A 14,920-nucleotide genomic window follows, 5' to 3' on the forward strand; every position below is an offset into this window, starting at 1 on the left:
GCTCTGGAGACACAGCAAGGCAGGAGCTGCCCCACCAAGGCTGCAGGATACATCTCAATCAGACACAAGGCAGCAGTAAATCACTGGGTAAACCCCCCAGCACACTGCAAAGCAGAGAAATGCTGAGCAAAAAGAAGTTTCTTAGAGCCACGTGGTTTTAGCTCTAATTATTCTTTTCAATGAATTTTTAAAGATAGCCTTACATACCAATAACAACAATTGCTGGTTTCTCTTCCCAAACAGAAATGCATCCTGCACCCTTTGGGAGTGTTTACTATTTACATGTAGGTGTCTAAGTAGTAACCTGTCAATTTTGTTTTCCTCCTGATTTCTGCAGCTCCCTAATAAAGAGCAAGGCTTGGGAAGCACGTCTGGTTGTTTTGAGACTCAGCTACAGACAACTCCCTCTGCACCCAAGGACTGAAGAGCAAAACCAGCAGCTCTTGATTAAATCCCTACTTAATGAACCCCACTTCTGGTTAAAACACAGCTTGGAAGTCACAGAAGTAAAGCCAACACAAACCAGACACATCATTTGTACTCAGAGGATCTTGGCCCAGGACCTGCTGCTCCGTGGGCAGGTGGGGTGACCTCTGGAGCTCCCCAACATGCAATCATTCAGGTGGAAAAGACCTCTCAGAGCACCAAATCCCACTGTTCCCCTGCCAAGGCAACCAGGCCATGTCCCCAAGTGCCACATCCACACACCTTTTAAATCCCTCCAGGAATGGGGACTCCATCGCTGCCCTGGGCAGCTGTGCCAGGGCTGCACAACCCTTTACTCTGAAGAAATTTTTCTTTCTATCCAACCTAAACGTTCCCTGGCAGAAGAGGCCAAACCCCACCTGGTTCCACTGCCCTATCAGGGAATTGTAGAGAATGAGAAGATTCCCCCCCCAAACCTCCTTTTCTCCAGCTCCCTCAGCTGCTCCTCATCAGACTTGTGATCCAGCCCCTTCCCTGACTCCAGGTATTTTGAAGATTAATTACTTATTTTGATTTTAGTAAGTCTGATTGAGAAATCATCCTCATTATCAGGTTTTTATGGGTGTTTGTTTGTTTGTTTGAAAGGCAGTAGTGAAAACATTTCAATCCAAAATTCCTGATTTGGGCTCCATATAAAATGGAGGTTTTTCTACCTCAGTCTGGGAAAAAACAAAACCCAGGGAAATTAAAGGTTTTAGTTTCCTTCCTCCTTTCTCTCCTTCTTCCCTTTCCTTCCTTAGGGGAGGGAGGGAACAACTTCTAGCAAGGAAACTTCTCACATCTCTGAAGCTGAGTGTGTGGCAAGATTTTGAGAGACATTCACAGACACTCTCATCACCTTCGCTCCCACTGAAAACACAAACAAACAAACACCCCAACCTTGATCCCTTTATAGCTTGCCTGTGAAATAAAAAACAGGAAAAGGCACTCTACAAATATTTTGAAAGCTAAAATTCTGATGATTTCAAAGCCTTTTCACAAGATTTTCCTTTCACTTTCAAAGAATCCACACATAGAAAACAGTTTTTCAAAAGTCACCATCGTGTACATATCAAAACCACCTTGAAAAGCTCAGAAAGGGCAGGTTGAGGAACAAATCCTTTTAGAAACTACCAAGAACAAACATTTTTCCAAGCAAGAGCTGTTTCAAACATCTTCAGCTTGCTGGGAACATCAGCTGGATTTGTTTTCCACAACTGCAGTCACTGGATGGAGGGAAGGGAAGTGATGGGGAACTGGAGGGGGGTAGAACCCACAATAAACCAGCCTCCTCAAAGCTTCCTCGAGGACCTCAGACCCTACTAAATCCCCCCACACCCAGTTTGAAGCACCCCTTCAGCTGCAGTCCCCAGAGCAGGTCCCAGTACAGACACTCTGAAGACACCTGGAGGGACCGTCCACCCTGCTGTCCCCACTGCCAACCTCCCAGGTGTCCTCCTTGACACAAATTTCAAGCTTCCCACTCAAAGTCTTGCTGAAATCTCCCTTGAATGGAGACATTTAGGCCTCAGGGTAAAGGAGCCATCAACCAACCAAGTGAATACAGAAACAAAATGACAACTCTGCACCCAGCACCCCCTCCCAGGAACCGCATACCTGTGGCATTCACATTTTCTGAAAAAATCCCTTCAGCCAGGGTTTTCCTCCTGGGAAGCTGAGATGCCTCAGAGAAAAGGAAAACAATTTTTCTCTCATTTGCTTCTCCTGTGCTGTGCTCATGTGGAATGTGTTTGGAGATTGTTCACCCACAGGTGAGTGTTCCATTGCATTCTGCTGGGAGTTGTTTTCACTCTTTGGCCAGTCAGGGCCAAGCTGTGTCAGGGCTCTGGAGAGAGTCAGGAGTTTTCATTATTATCTTTTTAGCCTTCTGTAAATATCCTTTCTGCATTCTTTAATATTATAAAGTAATAAATTAGCCTTCTGAGCACATGGAGTCAGATTCATCATTCCTGCCTTTGTCAGGGCATTCCCTGCAAATACAATACCCTATACCAGGACATGTCCCTCAAATGCTGTTGGAATTACATGGAATGCCACAGAGCAGTGTGGAGAACACCAGGACACAGCTACAACGCCCTCCCAGCTCCACAAGGTCCAGCAGCCCCTCAGGAAATTGATTTGTTTGGGTTTCTGTGTGTGTGTTTTCCACTCCCCCCATTCCCTCCCCAACGCTGATCAAAGCCAGATGAGTTAAGGCAGCGTCAGAAGTTCATGTCTCTCATGCTGGGGTCTCCTTCAAAGTTCAGTGGAATTGCTTAAGCCCTGACAAAAGAGGCTTGAAGTTTTGACATTTCAAAAATCATTTTCAAGAACACAACAGGATAAAACAGCTCAGAAGAGATATCTAACAAGGGAAAAGAACAAAGCACCCAAAAGGCAGCCAAAAGGGTTTGGCTTTTCCTTTCTCTTTCTTTTCAAGGCAAAAGATCAAAATATAATTTTTTTTGAAGAATATCTATTTATTCCTCCCTCTGCTCTTTTTTGTCATCTTTGGTCCATTCACTGTGTCTTGGCCAACAAAACTCCTTTTCATCTAAAATTAGTATTTTGTGTTGGGAAGCGATGGGAGGTCATACTATAGGTTGCTATTAATGTATCCAGCCCTATGCTATCATACAGCTCTAATCCTGTTACAGATAGTTTTTATAAACACTAGAGGAGAGATGATCCCTCTGGCTTCATTCTATAGGTACAAAGAATAACCCTATGTGATTTCTTTAGAGACCTTTTTTTTCCCCTTGTTAAACTTGAAAGAACATTGCCCAAAGAGACAACTCCTCCCCTATCAGCTCTTCCCCTTGATCAGCTCTCCCTCTCCTGTCCTGGGCCCAGGGAATGAAAACTTCTGCTTCTTGAATTCCTCCCAGGAAATGCCAAAGAGCCAGGCAGACTCTGGATGCCCAGGACACACATGTACTGACTTAAGCAAGGAAATGTGTCTTGGGGCAGGACTGCACTCACAGACTAACACAGTGCTCAGATTCACCAGCCCTCTCCAGCCCAGCACAAAACCAGCTGATTTGGGAATAATTTAAATAGTTTTAAGTCGAACTCTAAGTTCTATAGTCTAGTTTGAATCCAGGGACAGCATCACACCAGGTTAAAATCCAAGACAACACTCTGTACTCTTTGTTTTTTTAAACTATTTCTCTCTTTGAACAAGATGAAGTTCTTAAACAGAAAGTTACAACAGAAAGATTAGAAAACAGCACAAGCCTATGGACACATCTTTCATTCAGTCCTCCCTCAAGTGAAGCACTCACAGTTTATATCTCACAGTGCTTGACTCCAGGGTGTATTTTCAGCACATGAACTGCACCCATGGGCTCTCACCTGCCCAGCCCAATGATGATCAAACCTGGAGACCTCCCTCCCCTTGAAACCCCATTAATCCTGCCAGAGCTTTTCCACCCTGGCAAAGCAGAAGTCAATTAGCAGTACATGTCTGTGTGCAATTACAGCTCAAAGTGGCACCACCTTTCCTGTGGGAGGAGCAGGGCTACAATTTAAGTGTTAAATTGCACTTGATCATTCTGACAGACTCTTTCTTTGGGTTTTCTTGTCAGTCAGCCTTGATTTCTCCAGGGCTGAGCTCCTGACAAACAACAAACGTATTTATAAGGCAGGTGATGGCTCAGCCAACTTCTCCTAAACTTAAGCAAGAAGGAATCTGCCCACCCTGCCTTGTGGTCAAGCTGATGCTGCCATGAGATCTCCCATGGCAGCTTTAGACAAAGTAATTGTGGAGGTGTTGGTAAGAGCACATCTCTGTCCTCAGAAGCCATCTGGGCCAGCAGTGGCTGAGACAGAAATGAGACTCCTGAAAGAAAAAAAAAAAAACAAAAACCTCTTCTCCTGAATGCTCTGCATCTCCCAACTCCCACGCTGCAGCCCGGGGCTCTCTAACAGTGATGCTCTCCAGATATCAGAAAAGGGTTCAGGGAAATCCAGCCCAAATCTTATCACATCACAAAGCACAGAGGAGCTGTGATAAGCTTGTTGTATGAATGCAGAATTCAATGTCTGCATCTCCATCTATGGGAGAGAGAGCGGGTTAGCTGGTCAAAGATGTGCCATGCCTCCAAAATCAGAGGGTGAATGGTGCTGGCAAAGCTCAGCAGGTGCCAGGAGGTGCCCACCCCTGTGGGGAGGGGGCATCTCTCAGGGTGCAACACGTCCCAACTCTGAAGCAGCTCCTGCTGACACCATGCCAATGCCAATCCAAAATCCCTCTGGCTTTGCTCCAGTGAATCCTGCAGAGGAGAAGGAAGAAGCATTTGGCTTCCCTTGCAAGTGGAGCTGCCCCAGGAGCTGGGAATGCCTCTGGCAGGCACAGGGCTGGGGAGCTGGACAGCAGCTGAGCAGGTTCACAAGCCTGTCAAAGCCACGATAAAAACATGATGTACTTCAGCCTCCAGAACCTTATTAGCTCTTCATGCAAAGAGCGTTCGTGCTGTAAAACCGTCTTGGAATCCCTTTGATCCACGCTGATACAGTTCATAAATTGATGTTAATATTTAGAGTTCATGTCTGGTAACACTGCAGACATTTGCTCACATTTTCTTGCCAGGCAAGCAGACACGGGAGCGGGAGTGAGCTGTAACACAGGCACGGAGGTGACCCTGGTGATTACGAGCTGCTGAAATAAAATGCAATTTGTAAAGCTGCCCCCAAACACAGCCACCTTACATGAAACACACAGGGCCTGGAGCAGCCAGACGTGACACTGAGTCTGCAAGAAAGTGTTGCTTCTGTCAGAGCCATGACCCAGGTCTCCAGAGAGCAAAAACCCTGGGAGGAGAAAACAGCACAAGAAAAAAAATGATTTGAAACCAATTCCTTCTGCTGATTTCAGAGGGGACTTATGGATCTGGGAACAGCTGGTGAACAAGGGAGACCCCAAATTCAGAACCTTTCTGAAAGCCTGAAAAGACCACAGCATCACAGAAAGCTTTGGGTTGGAAGGGACCTTAAAGATCATCTTGTTCCACCCCTTTCCCACAGGCAGGGACACCCTCCACTGGACCAGACTGCTCAGAGCTCCACCCAGCCTGACCTGAGAGAGCTTTGAGACCAGATCCCTTTCCCCATCCTGGTACAAACCTGGGGAGCTTCACCTGGAAATCAGAGTGTCTCCTTGCTGCCAAAGGGGATGGGGACACAGCCAGCCCCCCACCTCCTGTGGCTCATCTCTGTGTGACCACACGTGCAGCACATCCTGAGTGCCCTCAGGGCACGAGGCAATGCTTGGTCACCTCCAAGAGCTGCAGAAGACTGAGCAGGAAATGTCAAAAACAAACAGTTTAAACCAACACATTTAATTAAAACCAAAATGAGAAGTTGTTGTGCGTCCCAACAATTGCAGTCTGCAGAGCAGTCTTCAGGGAAAATTAACACAGGCTGCTAATAGCAGCATCCAATTCACCAGCATCTTGGAGGAAACAGTGGTGGGGGAAGGTAGGAAATAATCTGCAGATGAAACAATTACTGATCAGCTGCGTGGCAAGGACAGCACGGCATCGTTCAGGCAGGCAGACGCAGATGCACGGAGATTAAAAGAATAAACAAAAAGAAGCTCCCTCCACCTCTGCCATCTTGTCAGATGCTCCAACCCCAAACACAGCCTTGAGTAGAAATTCCACTTCAGCTGGCCTCTTGGCTTTGCAAGGGGGAACCTGGGTTTGCTCTCAGGGCAGCGTTCATCTGGGAGAGGAATCCACACTTGCAGGAGGGACAGAGCCAACACACGGGCAGCTCGTCAGGGTGGGGACACTGCTCACACTGAGCTCTGATCCCACACAGGAACCCTGCTTCCCACACTGAGCTCTGATCCCATACAGGAACCCTGCCTGCCCACTCTGAGCTCTGATCCTACAGAGGAACCCTGCCTGCCCACACTGAACTCTGATCCCATACAGGAACCCTGCCTGCCCACACTGACTCTGATCCCATAGAGGAACCCTGCCTGCCCACACTGAGCTCTGATCCCACACAGGAACCCTGCCTGCCCACACTGAACTCTGATCCCATAGAGGAACCCTGCCTGCCCACACTGAGCTCTGATCCTACACAGGAACCCTGCCTGCCCACTCTGAGCTCTGATCCCATAGAGGAACCCTGCCTGCCCACTCTGAGCTCTGATCCCATACAGGAACCCTGCCTGCCCACACTGAACTCTGATCCCATAGAGGAACCCTGCCTGCCCACACTGAGCTCTGATCCTACACAGGAACCCTGCCTGCCCACTCTGAGCTCTGATCCCATAGAGGAACCCTGCCTGCCCACACTGAGCTCTGATCCCATACAGGAACCCTGCCTGCCCACACTGAACTCTGATCCCATAGAGGAACCCTGCCTGCCCACACTGAGCTCTGATCCTACACAGGAACCCTGCCTGCCCACACTGAGCTCTGATCCCATACAGGAACCCTGCCTGCCCACACTGACTCTGATCCCATAGAGGAACCCTGCCTGCCCACACTGAGCTCTGATCCCACACAGGAACCCTGCCTGCCCACACTGAGCTCTGATCCTACACAGGAACCCTGCCTGCCCACACTGAGCTCTGATCCCATAGTGAGGTCCCTGCCTGCCCACACTGAGCTCTGTGCACCCCTCTACACCCATCCCACAGGCCAGCGAGGTACAGAGGGATCACCAAAACTTCCCTGGCACACATCCCAGAAGAGGAGGGAAGAAGGCTGTAAACCCTGAAATGTCTTTGACAAAAACCTGCTTTCTGCCCTTTGCTTTATTTCCACTTATAAAACAAAGCCCTACAAGCCCCTCACTAAACGCAGTTCTTGCTTCCCTCTGCACCACTGGAGGATCTCACCCACCTCTCCCACTAAAGTACAAACATCCACCCACACTGTATATAACCTCTCACAGGCTGTAAAAATGGGAAGCTTTAATTGATACTATATTTCATACTGTTGTGCAGCAAGGACGTACTCCAGGCTGAGCCCTCCAGAGTATCTTTCTCCACCCTGCCTTCCCTGCAAGCCATTCCCATTGCTCCAGCTCTACTTTTTTGAATTATTACTTACAAGAAAAAAACAAAACAAAAAAAACCAACTATTGAATGTAGAGCTGAGTGGCTCCCATATTCATAAGAGGTTTTATTACTCAGATGGAGGGACTCTCTTTCCTTTCTTCCCCCCTTTGACATAGCTAAAGGGTCCTCTAAATAATGCCTTGCATTTCCATATCCTCATAAAAGCCACTACGGTTCTTTCCATAAATCTGAGCCACCTCTGAAATCAGAACAATTCCTCCTGCTCAGCACGGGCAGAGGCTGCCTTGAAACACAAACCCTGGAGCAGCAGAAGGGAGGAGAGGATGCTCCAAGCCCTGTGTTCGAAGGGAGAGGATTTAGAGGCACCACCTCATTTCTGGGAAGCAGGAGGTCCCAGCCCTCCCCACCAACCATGCCAGCTCCTGCCAGGCTCTCCTTGAGCCAGCTGCTCCGTGAAGTGAAGGCACAGCAGCTGTGCAAACCAGGCAATAACTGCTCAGTGGGGAGCGAGGCAGGGGCACCCCATCAAATGAACAAAAGGAAGAAAACAAACCGAGGGAGAAATAAGGGCAATAGAGACAGGCTGGTTATTATAGAACTGCTGCTTGGAATATATCCTCCCAGCTTGGCTGCCAGTTGGCTTCTGGTCCCAGTCTTTCCCCTCCCCTTTCCCACCCTGCCACTCCAGCAGGCTCTGGAGCTGCTTTTCTAACGCCATTCTTGCTGCAGCAGGAAAAGCTGCTCTTCTCCAAAGCTGGAGACATCTGGGGAGGCTTCCCCCCTCTTTCTTTTCTTGGCTCTGGCTGCTGGCACGCCAGAACTGGCTGGCATCTATTTAAAGTCTCCTTCAAAGCCGAGTTCTCATCGTCTAGGAGAGTGATTTCTTTCAGCCTCTGCCTTTGTTTGGCTTCTCCTGCAGAGGTGCCGGTAGCAGCTCCGCTTTCAGATTTTCCTTGGCTCCTGGTGCCTATTGAAATTCCACATTTCAAAAGGGAATGAGAGGGCACCGCTCCCTCGAACGGGAACATCTCCCGTGAATGCACCATGGCTGCCTTCTCTCAGAGCCTGCCTTATCATCCTGTGCAGCACCAAAGGGAACAGCTCCGGGAACCAGACGATTTCAGCGCGCGGCGACACCCGCGAGACACGGCGCCGCTCTCGGGTGCCACACCAGAAGCTGCTTCAAGAATGATCAAAGCTCCCAGACTCTGCCAGGCCAAACACGTCAGCTCCGTTGTCACCTCGATGCCACAGGGATGCTGATGCCAACCCCCTTCAGCACCCTGTAAAAAGCAGATTTCATCCCCCACGGGAGATCTCCAGGGAGGAGCAGGTCCCCTCTTCTCCATCAGCATCAAACTGCAGGTGCTGAGCCTTGGCAAACACATCCAGCCACACTTTTCCTGGGTATCATTGAAATTTCCCAACCCAGCTCAGTTCTGTGATGTCTTTAAATGCTTTGTAATGTTTTGCTGCCAGTTGGGTGGCGCCTTGGGATTTGTTGTTATTCAAAAAGAAGGGACAACTTTAAGAGGTTTTTCTCTTCCCAAGCAAGACGCTGTCATCGCATAAAATGCTGAGATTTCAGGGAAAGTGATAGCCACTGCAAAATGTCTTGGCTGCTTCTATGTGAAGAATTTGACTGTTTCTCATAAAAAATATTTAAAAAGTTTTCGCAGTTTGTAATTATATTTTACAGTTTCATTACAAAGCTCATTTTAATTCTTCTGCAAACCGTTGTTACCAGTCCTCTTGCCACTTTCTCTTCAGAAAAGTCATTAAGTCAGGACTGGAGATCATCCCATTTCCCCCAGTTTCAAGGATATTAATCTGCTTTATTGGTATTTCATTGTCATTTTCATTCGAGTGTTCCCTGCATTTGCATAATTTGCATTGCCACCCCTTTCCTGGTGACAAGCACAGGTTCAGCTTTCCACTTTCATTCTATGGAGTCTCTTTGCATTTTGTTTATTTTCTTTTTCAGGACATACTGTATTCCCTGGGCCAGAACCCCAAGCTGGGAGCAGGATGCTGAGGTCCTGGGGTCTCCATCCCTGCCTTCCTGGCTGACCTTCAGCAAGCACCAGAACCAGAGTGAGCTCCCAGTCCAAGTGCTGAACTGGCCAGTGCTCATCCCAAGGGGATACAAGCTAGCACTGGAGCAACCTCATTCCCCAAATGCAGGAGTTTCTGTTCTCCAGCTACTGAACCATCTGTGAAGATTTCAAATATTCATGTGTGGCTTGGACAATTGTAAAAACCTTTTAGAAACAGGTCAAGGTGTAGACAAATCCCGTTTCAAATCCTTAAATCACAGAATGGTTTGGCTTGGAAGGGACCTTAAACATCCTCTTGTTCCAATCCCCGGTCATGGGCAGGAACACCTTCCAGCAGACCAGGTTGCTCAGAGCTCCATCCAAACTGGCCTTGAACACTTCCAGGGATGTGGCATCCACACCTTGATGTTATCTTCATGTCTCCACTCCACTGAACTCATATTCAGTTCCTCCAGTGTGTGAACACAAAATAGATGCTCTCCTCCTCTTTCCTACAAGGGCCAAGCTGTGACCACTGGGCTATCCCAGCTAGCCAGAGACCACTCTTAGCAGGGCTAGTCCCACTTCAAACACACTGGCAACTCCTGTTCTGCCATGGAGTCATGATTTCAACCCCTCTCCACTGGTCCCTGCAGCTCTCATGCCACTGTGTGTCTTTAACCATCTTCCCCTCCCCAAAACAATAATCCCCCAGGAGCTGCCCTCCACTCCAAAGCTCCCAAAGCAGGGGGCTGTCCCAGAGCTGGCTGCACCAGGACACCCCAGCAGCTGGTGATGCACTGTCTGCATGCAGCACATTTCTGGCAGAGAGAAAGTGCCCCCTCTGCATGCCCCAAGCAGTGAGACGAGTGCAGGAGCTGAGGAATTGGAACCGACTGAATAATGGGTCCTGTCTGCTGGAAGAAAATGAAATTTGCCCTCATGTTACTGAAAACTTGCACTCGATGCTCACTGCACATTATAAAGAAAAGGTCAGTGAAACACAACAAATGCAAGGAGCCCAGTTGGAGAAAGCAATAAATAGTGACAGCAGCACTTGTCTAATTTATCAAAGCATCTGTGCCTTTGCTCAAACCCCAGAAATTTCCCTCCATGCTGCTGCAAGGGCTGGGATGAGCAGCTCTGCTGCTGCCTGTCTGTGCAGCTCCCAGGGCTCCTCAACGAGTTTGGAGGAGAACAGAAATATCCATCAGACACAATTAGCACCAATGATAACAATGCTAATATTAATTGACATGACTGAGATTTTGGCCTCAGGCTCGCAGATGTGCTTGTGGAAAGGGAGATCCCTGCAGCCAAACACAGCTGGGGCATTCCTAAAGAGAGGAATCTCCATGTCCCAAACACACCCACAGGGGCAGCAGGAGAGTGTGGCCACAGAGAGCAAGGCACAACTTTCCCAGGCATTGTGCTGGGGAAGTCTGTGAGAAGATCAGAGGAAAGAATGATAAACAATTCTTATCTTAACCTGCTGTGCCTGTTGTTGTGAACATGTGGAATGTGTAATGGAGATTTGTTTACTAAAGGGTGGTTTCTTGATTGTCCAATGGTGATGGTGTTTGGATGGATTGACCAATCTGCTCTGACTGTATCAGACTGTCTGTAAGGGCGATGTGTTGTATTTGCGGGGTGCCCTAATGAAGGCAGGAATGATGAATCTGACTCCATGTGCTCAGAAGGCTAATTTATTACTTTATCATACTATATATTAAAGAATACTATACTAAACTATACTAAAGAATACAGAAAGGATACTTAGAGAAGGCTAAAAAGATAATAATGAAAACTCCTGACTCTCTCCAGAGCCCTGACACAGCTTGGCCCTGATTGGCCAAAGAGTGAAAACAACTCCCAGCAGAATGCAATGGAACAATCACCTGTGGGTGAACAATCTCCAAACACATTCCACATGAGCACAGCACAGGAGAAGCAAATGAGAGAAGAATTGTTTTCCTTTTCTCTGAGGCTTCTCAGCTTCCCAGGAGAAAAACCCTGGGTGAAGGAATTTTTTCAGAGAATGTGAATGCCACAGGTATGAGTTTCTTAATTAGTACAATAAAGTGATTGATCAGCCTTCTGGAATCATGGAGTCAATGCTAATTATTACCACAACAGGGATGCCATGCCACGACAGGAGGGTCTTACCATCAGCAATGAAGTGCTCGGGGACGTGGAGCGTCACCTTGACGGTCAGCGGGCAGGAGAGCTGCGAGCCGCACACCACGGCCAGGACGCAGGAGCTGACCGCGATCAGCGTCAGCGCCGTCTTGTTCACAGGGCTCTTCATGGAACCTGCAAGGCACACACAGGGGTGGGTGGGGGGGCAGGAGGGAAAGCTGTACCCAGGGTTTTGTCAGCAGAGTTAGGGGAGAACCAGCACGGGGAAGGCAGGCATGGAAAACAAGGATGGGAACTCAGCAGGAGTCTGTACGCCCCAGACTCCCTTGGCACAGGGCTTGGTTTGGCTGGAGGAGGGAACCTCTCAAAAATACCTGCTCAAAGCCCTGTATAGACCCCCTCCCTGGGAACTTCTCCTCCCTGCAATATCTCATCACACCTGCTGTGCTCCTCTGCTGAAACCACCATCACTTCTTGTCAACACTGGTAGGCTTGGCAACCCACTGTGAAACGCTCGTGGGGCAGGACAGGGTTGGGATGGCTGAATCACCATCAGCAGCAGCTGGGTGGGACAGAATCCCCAAGATTCATAGGGAACGTGGAGAAGCTGTGCAACACAGAGAGACCTGGCTGGCCCAGAAGATTCAGCTGCTCTTATTGGATGCAGACTGGGAATGTCAGGTGTCCAAATGAGACCCTCTCTACTGATGGAGATGACCAAGAACTGTCCCAGACCACAAACAGGTCTTCACTGCCCAAGCAAGGTGTGCTTGGAGCCTGCCTCCCTGAGGCATCTCTGCTCCCCCTGGACCTGGGGGTGTCCCACTGCTGCTCTGACTGCACTGCATCACCCACGGCCCCCTCATCCAACACCTTGTGCCAGCAGCCCACTCTGCTCCAAGATAACAACGGACACCTCACAAAGTTCCTTCTCCAGGGCTTGGGATGCTCCACTTGGAGAGTGTGTCCATGGCAAGGAGAGGGCACAGCCCATTCTGGTGCAAGCTGAGATGACCCAGCTGCTGGCAGAGCTGACCACAGCCCTGCTCAGGATTCGGGTGAGGACACCTCTTGATTTTTGGAAGCAGCCTCTCCTCACTTGCGCCCCAGCCCTTGTCACCTCATCAGCAAAGTTAGATTTAAAAAGCATCAGTTTGAAAACTGAGTTGGAAATGGATCCAAGCCACCACTTGCACACTCTGTGATTTGCCTAAAGCTGCTGCTGGAGGTGCTGGGGCCAGGCCAGGGACCTCATGCTCAGCACAACCTCTGCTTCCCAGGCAGGCAACCAAGCCCCAGCACAGCATCCCCAGGTTGGAGCCTGCACAGGGGATGCTCCAACCTGGGTTTGTAGGACAGGAGAAGTGGCTGATCTCCTGGAAAATACCCCCCTCACTGAGACCAAGAGGAGCAAGTAAATTGATTATTTATGAAGCATCTTTCCTTATGCATGGATCATCTAAACAGCCATCCCACTCTTATTTCACAGCTTTACTGCCAATCCCCTGTGCCCCTCACCTTGCAATCCTCTTTTTTTTCTTTTCCAATCTTTATTCATATCATCAGCATAAGTTAGCACTTCCACGGGAGGCAAAATCCTCCTCTTGCTGGGCATACTGTGCCTGCCACAACCCCTGCTTGGCTTGAAGTTATGACACAAATGCAAAAAAGTAAAAAAGAGGGAGGGGAAAAGGGAAAAAAAAGGAAAGGGAAAAAAGCCCCCATGAGGATAAGTGGACGAAATCAAATATACAATGGACCAGACAATGCTGGATTTCACCCTTATAAATCACCTTTCAATCCAGGGTCTTAAAGTGCTTTGCAAACATTAAATCATAAATCCCTTATGAGTGAGACAAGTATTATCCCCTTTTCACAAAGAGCCCAAATCCCAGGTATGATGGCAGCTTTCACCAAACTGCAGCCAGAGTGGAGCTGGAGGAATTAGGATTTCACATCCCCATTGGTCCATGTGGCTTCTTCTCTCCCCATGACTCAGAACAGAGCAGCACAGGGGCTTGAAACAGCAAAAATCCCTTTACAGTTCCATGAGTTTGAGCTTGGCTGCCCAAGGAAAGGGAGAATTGCTCCAAGTCTCCTGTAACTCCCTTCCCTCCTGCACTCTCTCATTTCCATCACTGCTAATCACTGACCTCTAGAAGTGCCTGATGTTTGGTTTTGACCAACTGAACCAAAACAAGGGGGCTTCTGCTCGAGCTGAAATTGGGTTTCCAGCTCAGCTCTTTATTGTTCACGACCAGTTAGCTGCCAGGTTTCAAGGGAGACTGCTGGAAAAGCACTTAAAGAGAGGGACTGGGCTTTTGTTTTCCATCTCTTTCCCTGCTCTGCAGACCACTGATGCTCCAGCACTGCTGTGCTGCATTTAAACACCTATCTGGAGATAATCAGCTTCACTCCAAGCCTTTGAAACCACAAGCAAATGTGTTTTCAGCAAGGCCCTGCTAACCAAACCCACCTCAGCAGGTTCTCCAGGGCTTCACCCTGGTCCAGAGGTGAGACAAACTGATCCCTTCCTTCTTCAGCCCAGGGAGGGGATCCTAACCCAGCTCAGTAGCTCAGGCAGCCCCAAATAAACCAAATGCCACAAATGAGAGGTTGACCTGGCTAAGCCTGGGCTTTCCCTCCTCTCCTTGTCATCTCCAGGCTCCCAGGGAAGTGTTTGAAGAGCAGATTTGAAATTCCAGATGCACCAAACAAGCTGTGTCAATGTCCTTTACCAAGAGGAGGAAGCTGGGTGGGGAATACAAGACCTTTATGGATGGCTGAGAGCTCCAGCACCCAACAGAAGCCCTGGTTTGGGTCTTGTGGGGTTCAAAAAGCCCAAGAGGAAGATGGTAACCAGGCATGGCTGAGCCTAAACTCACTCCCCAGATCTCTCTCCCCTAATAAATGCTTCATACATTAAGATGATCTCTCTATATCCTTAATCAAAGATGTTTCTGTAGTGTTCTGAGAGGTTGCAATGAAGTGAGTGGATTTCTGAGTGCTCACCCAGGCAAACGTGGGCCCTGAGGATTCCCAGGGAGTCTGCACCCAAGCAGTGGGCAGGGCACACCACCAGGATGAAAAACAGGAATAAATTACTTCTATCCAGCGAGAAGTAACTTCTCCCCACAGCCCACAAAATCCAAGGAGAGAGAAGCAGAAGGGAAGGGCAAAGTGCTCCATTTCAGGGCAGAATCATACCTGCCATGCTCCCTGCTGGTGATCCAAGGGTGGC

The 14,920-nt window shown here is 48.7% G+C and overlaps 1 protein-coding gene across 1 annotated transcript in view; it reads right to left on the reverse strand.

The window, feature by feature from the left end:
- The window catches only part of ASTN2 (astrotactin 2), a gene marked incomplete at both ends in the record, with an annotated part of 326,465 nt that overhangs the window by 195,906 nt on the left and 115,639 nt on the right, over positions 1–14,920 (reverse strand). Inside the window, one exon of the mRNA XM_084219630.1 lies at positions 11,707–11,853. Within this exon, the coding sequence (XP_084075756.1) occupies positions 11,707–11,853 (147 nt within the window). The remainder of the gene's footprint in view (positions 1–11,706; positions 11,854–14,920) is intronic.

Source organism: Fringilla coelebs (assembly GCF_963513975.1).
Source record: "Fringilla coelebs genome assembly, chromosome: 21".
In the NCBI taxonomy this organism is placed as follows: Eukaryota; Metazoa; Chordata; class Aves; order Passeriformes; family Fringillidae; genus Fringilla; species Fringilla coelebs.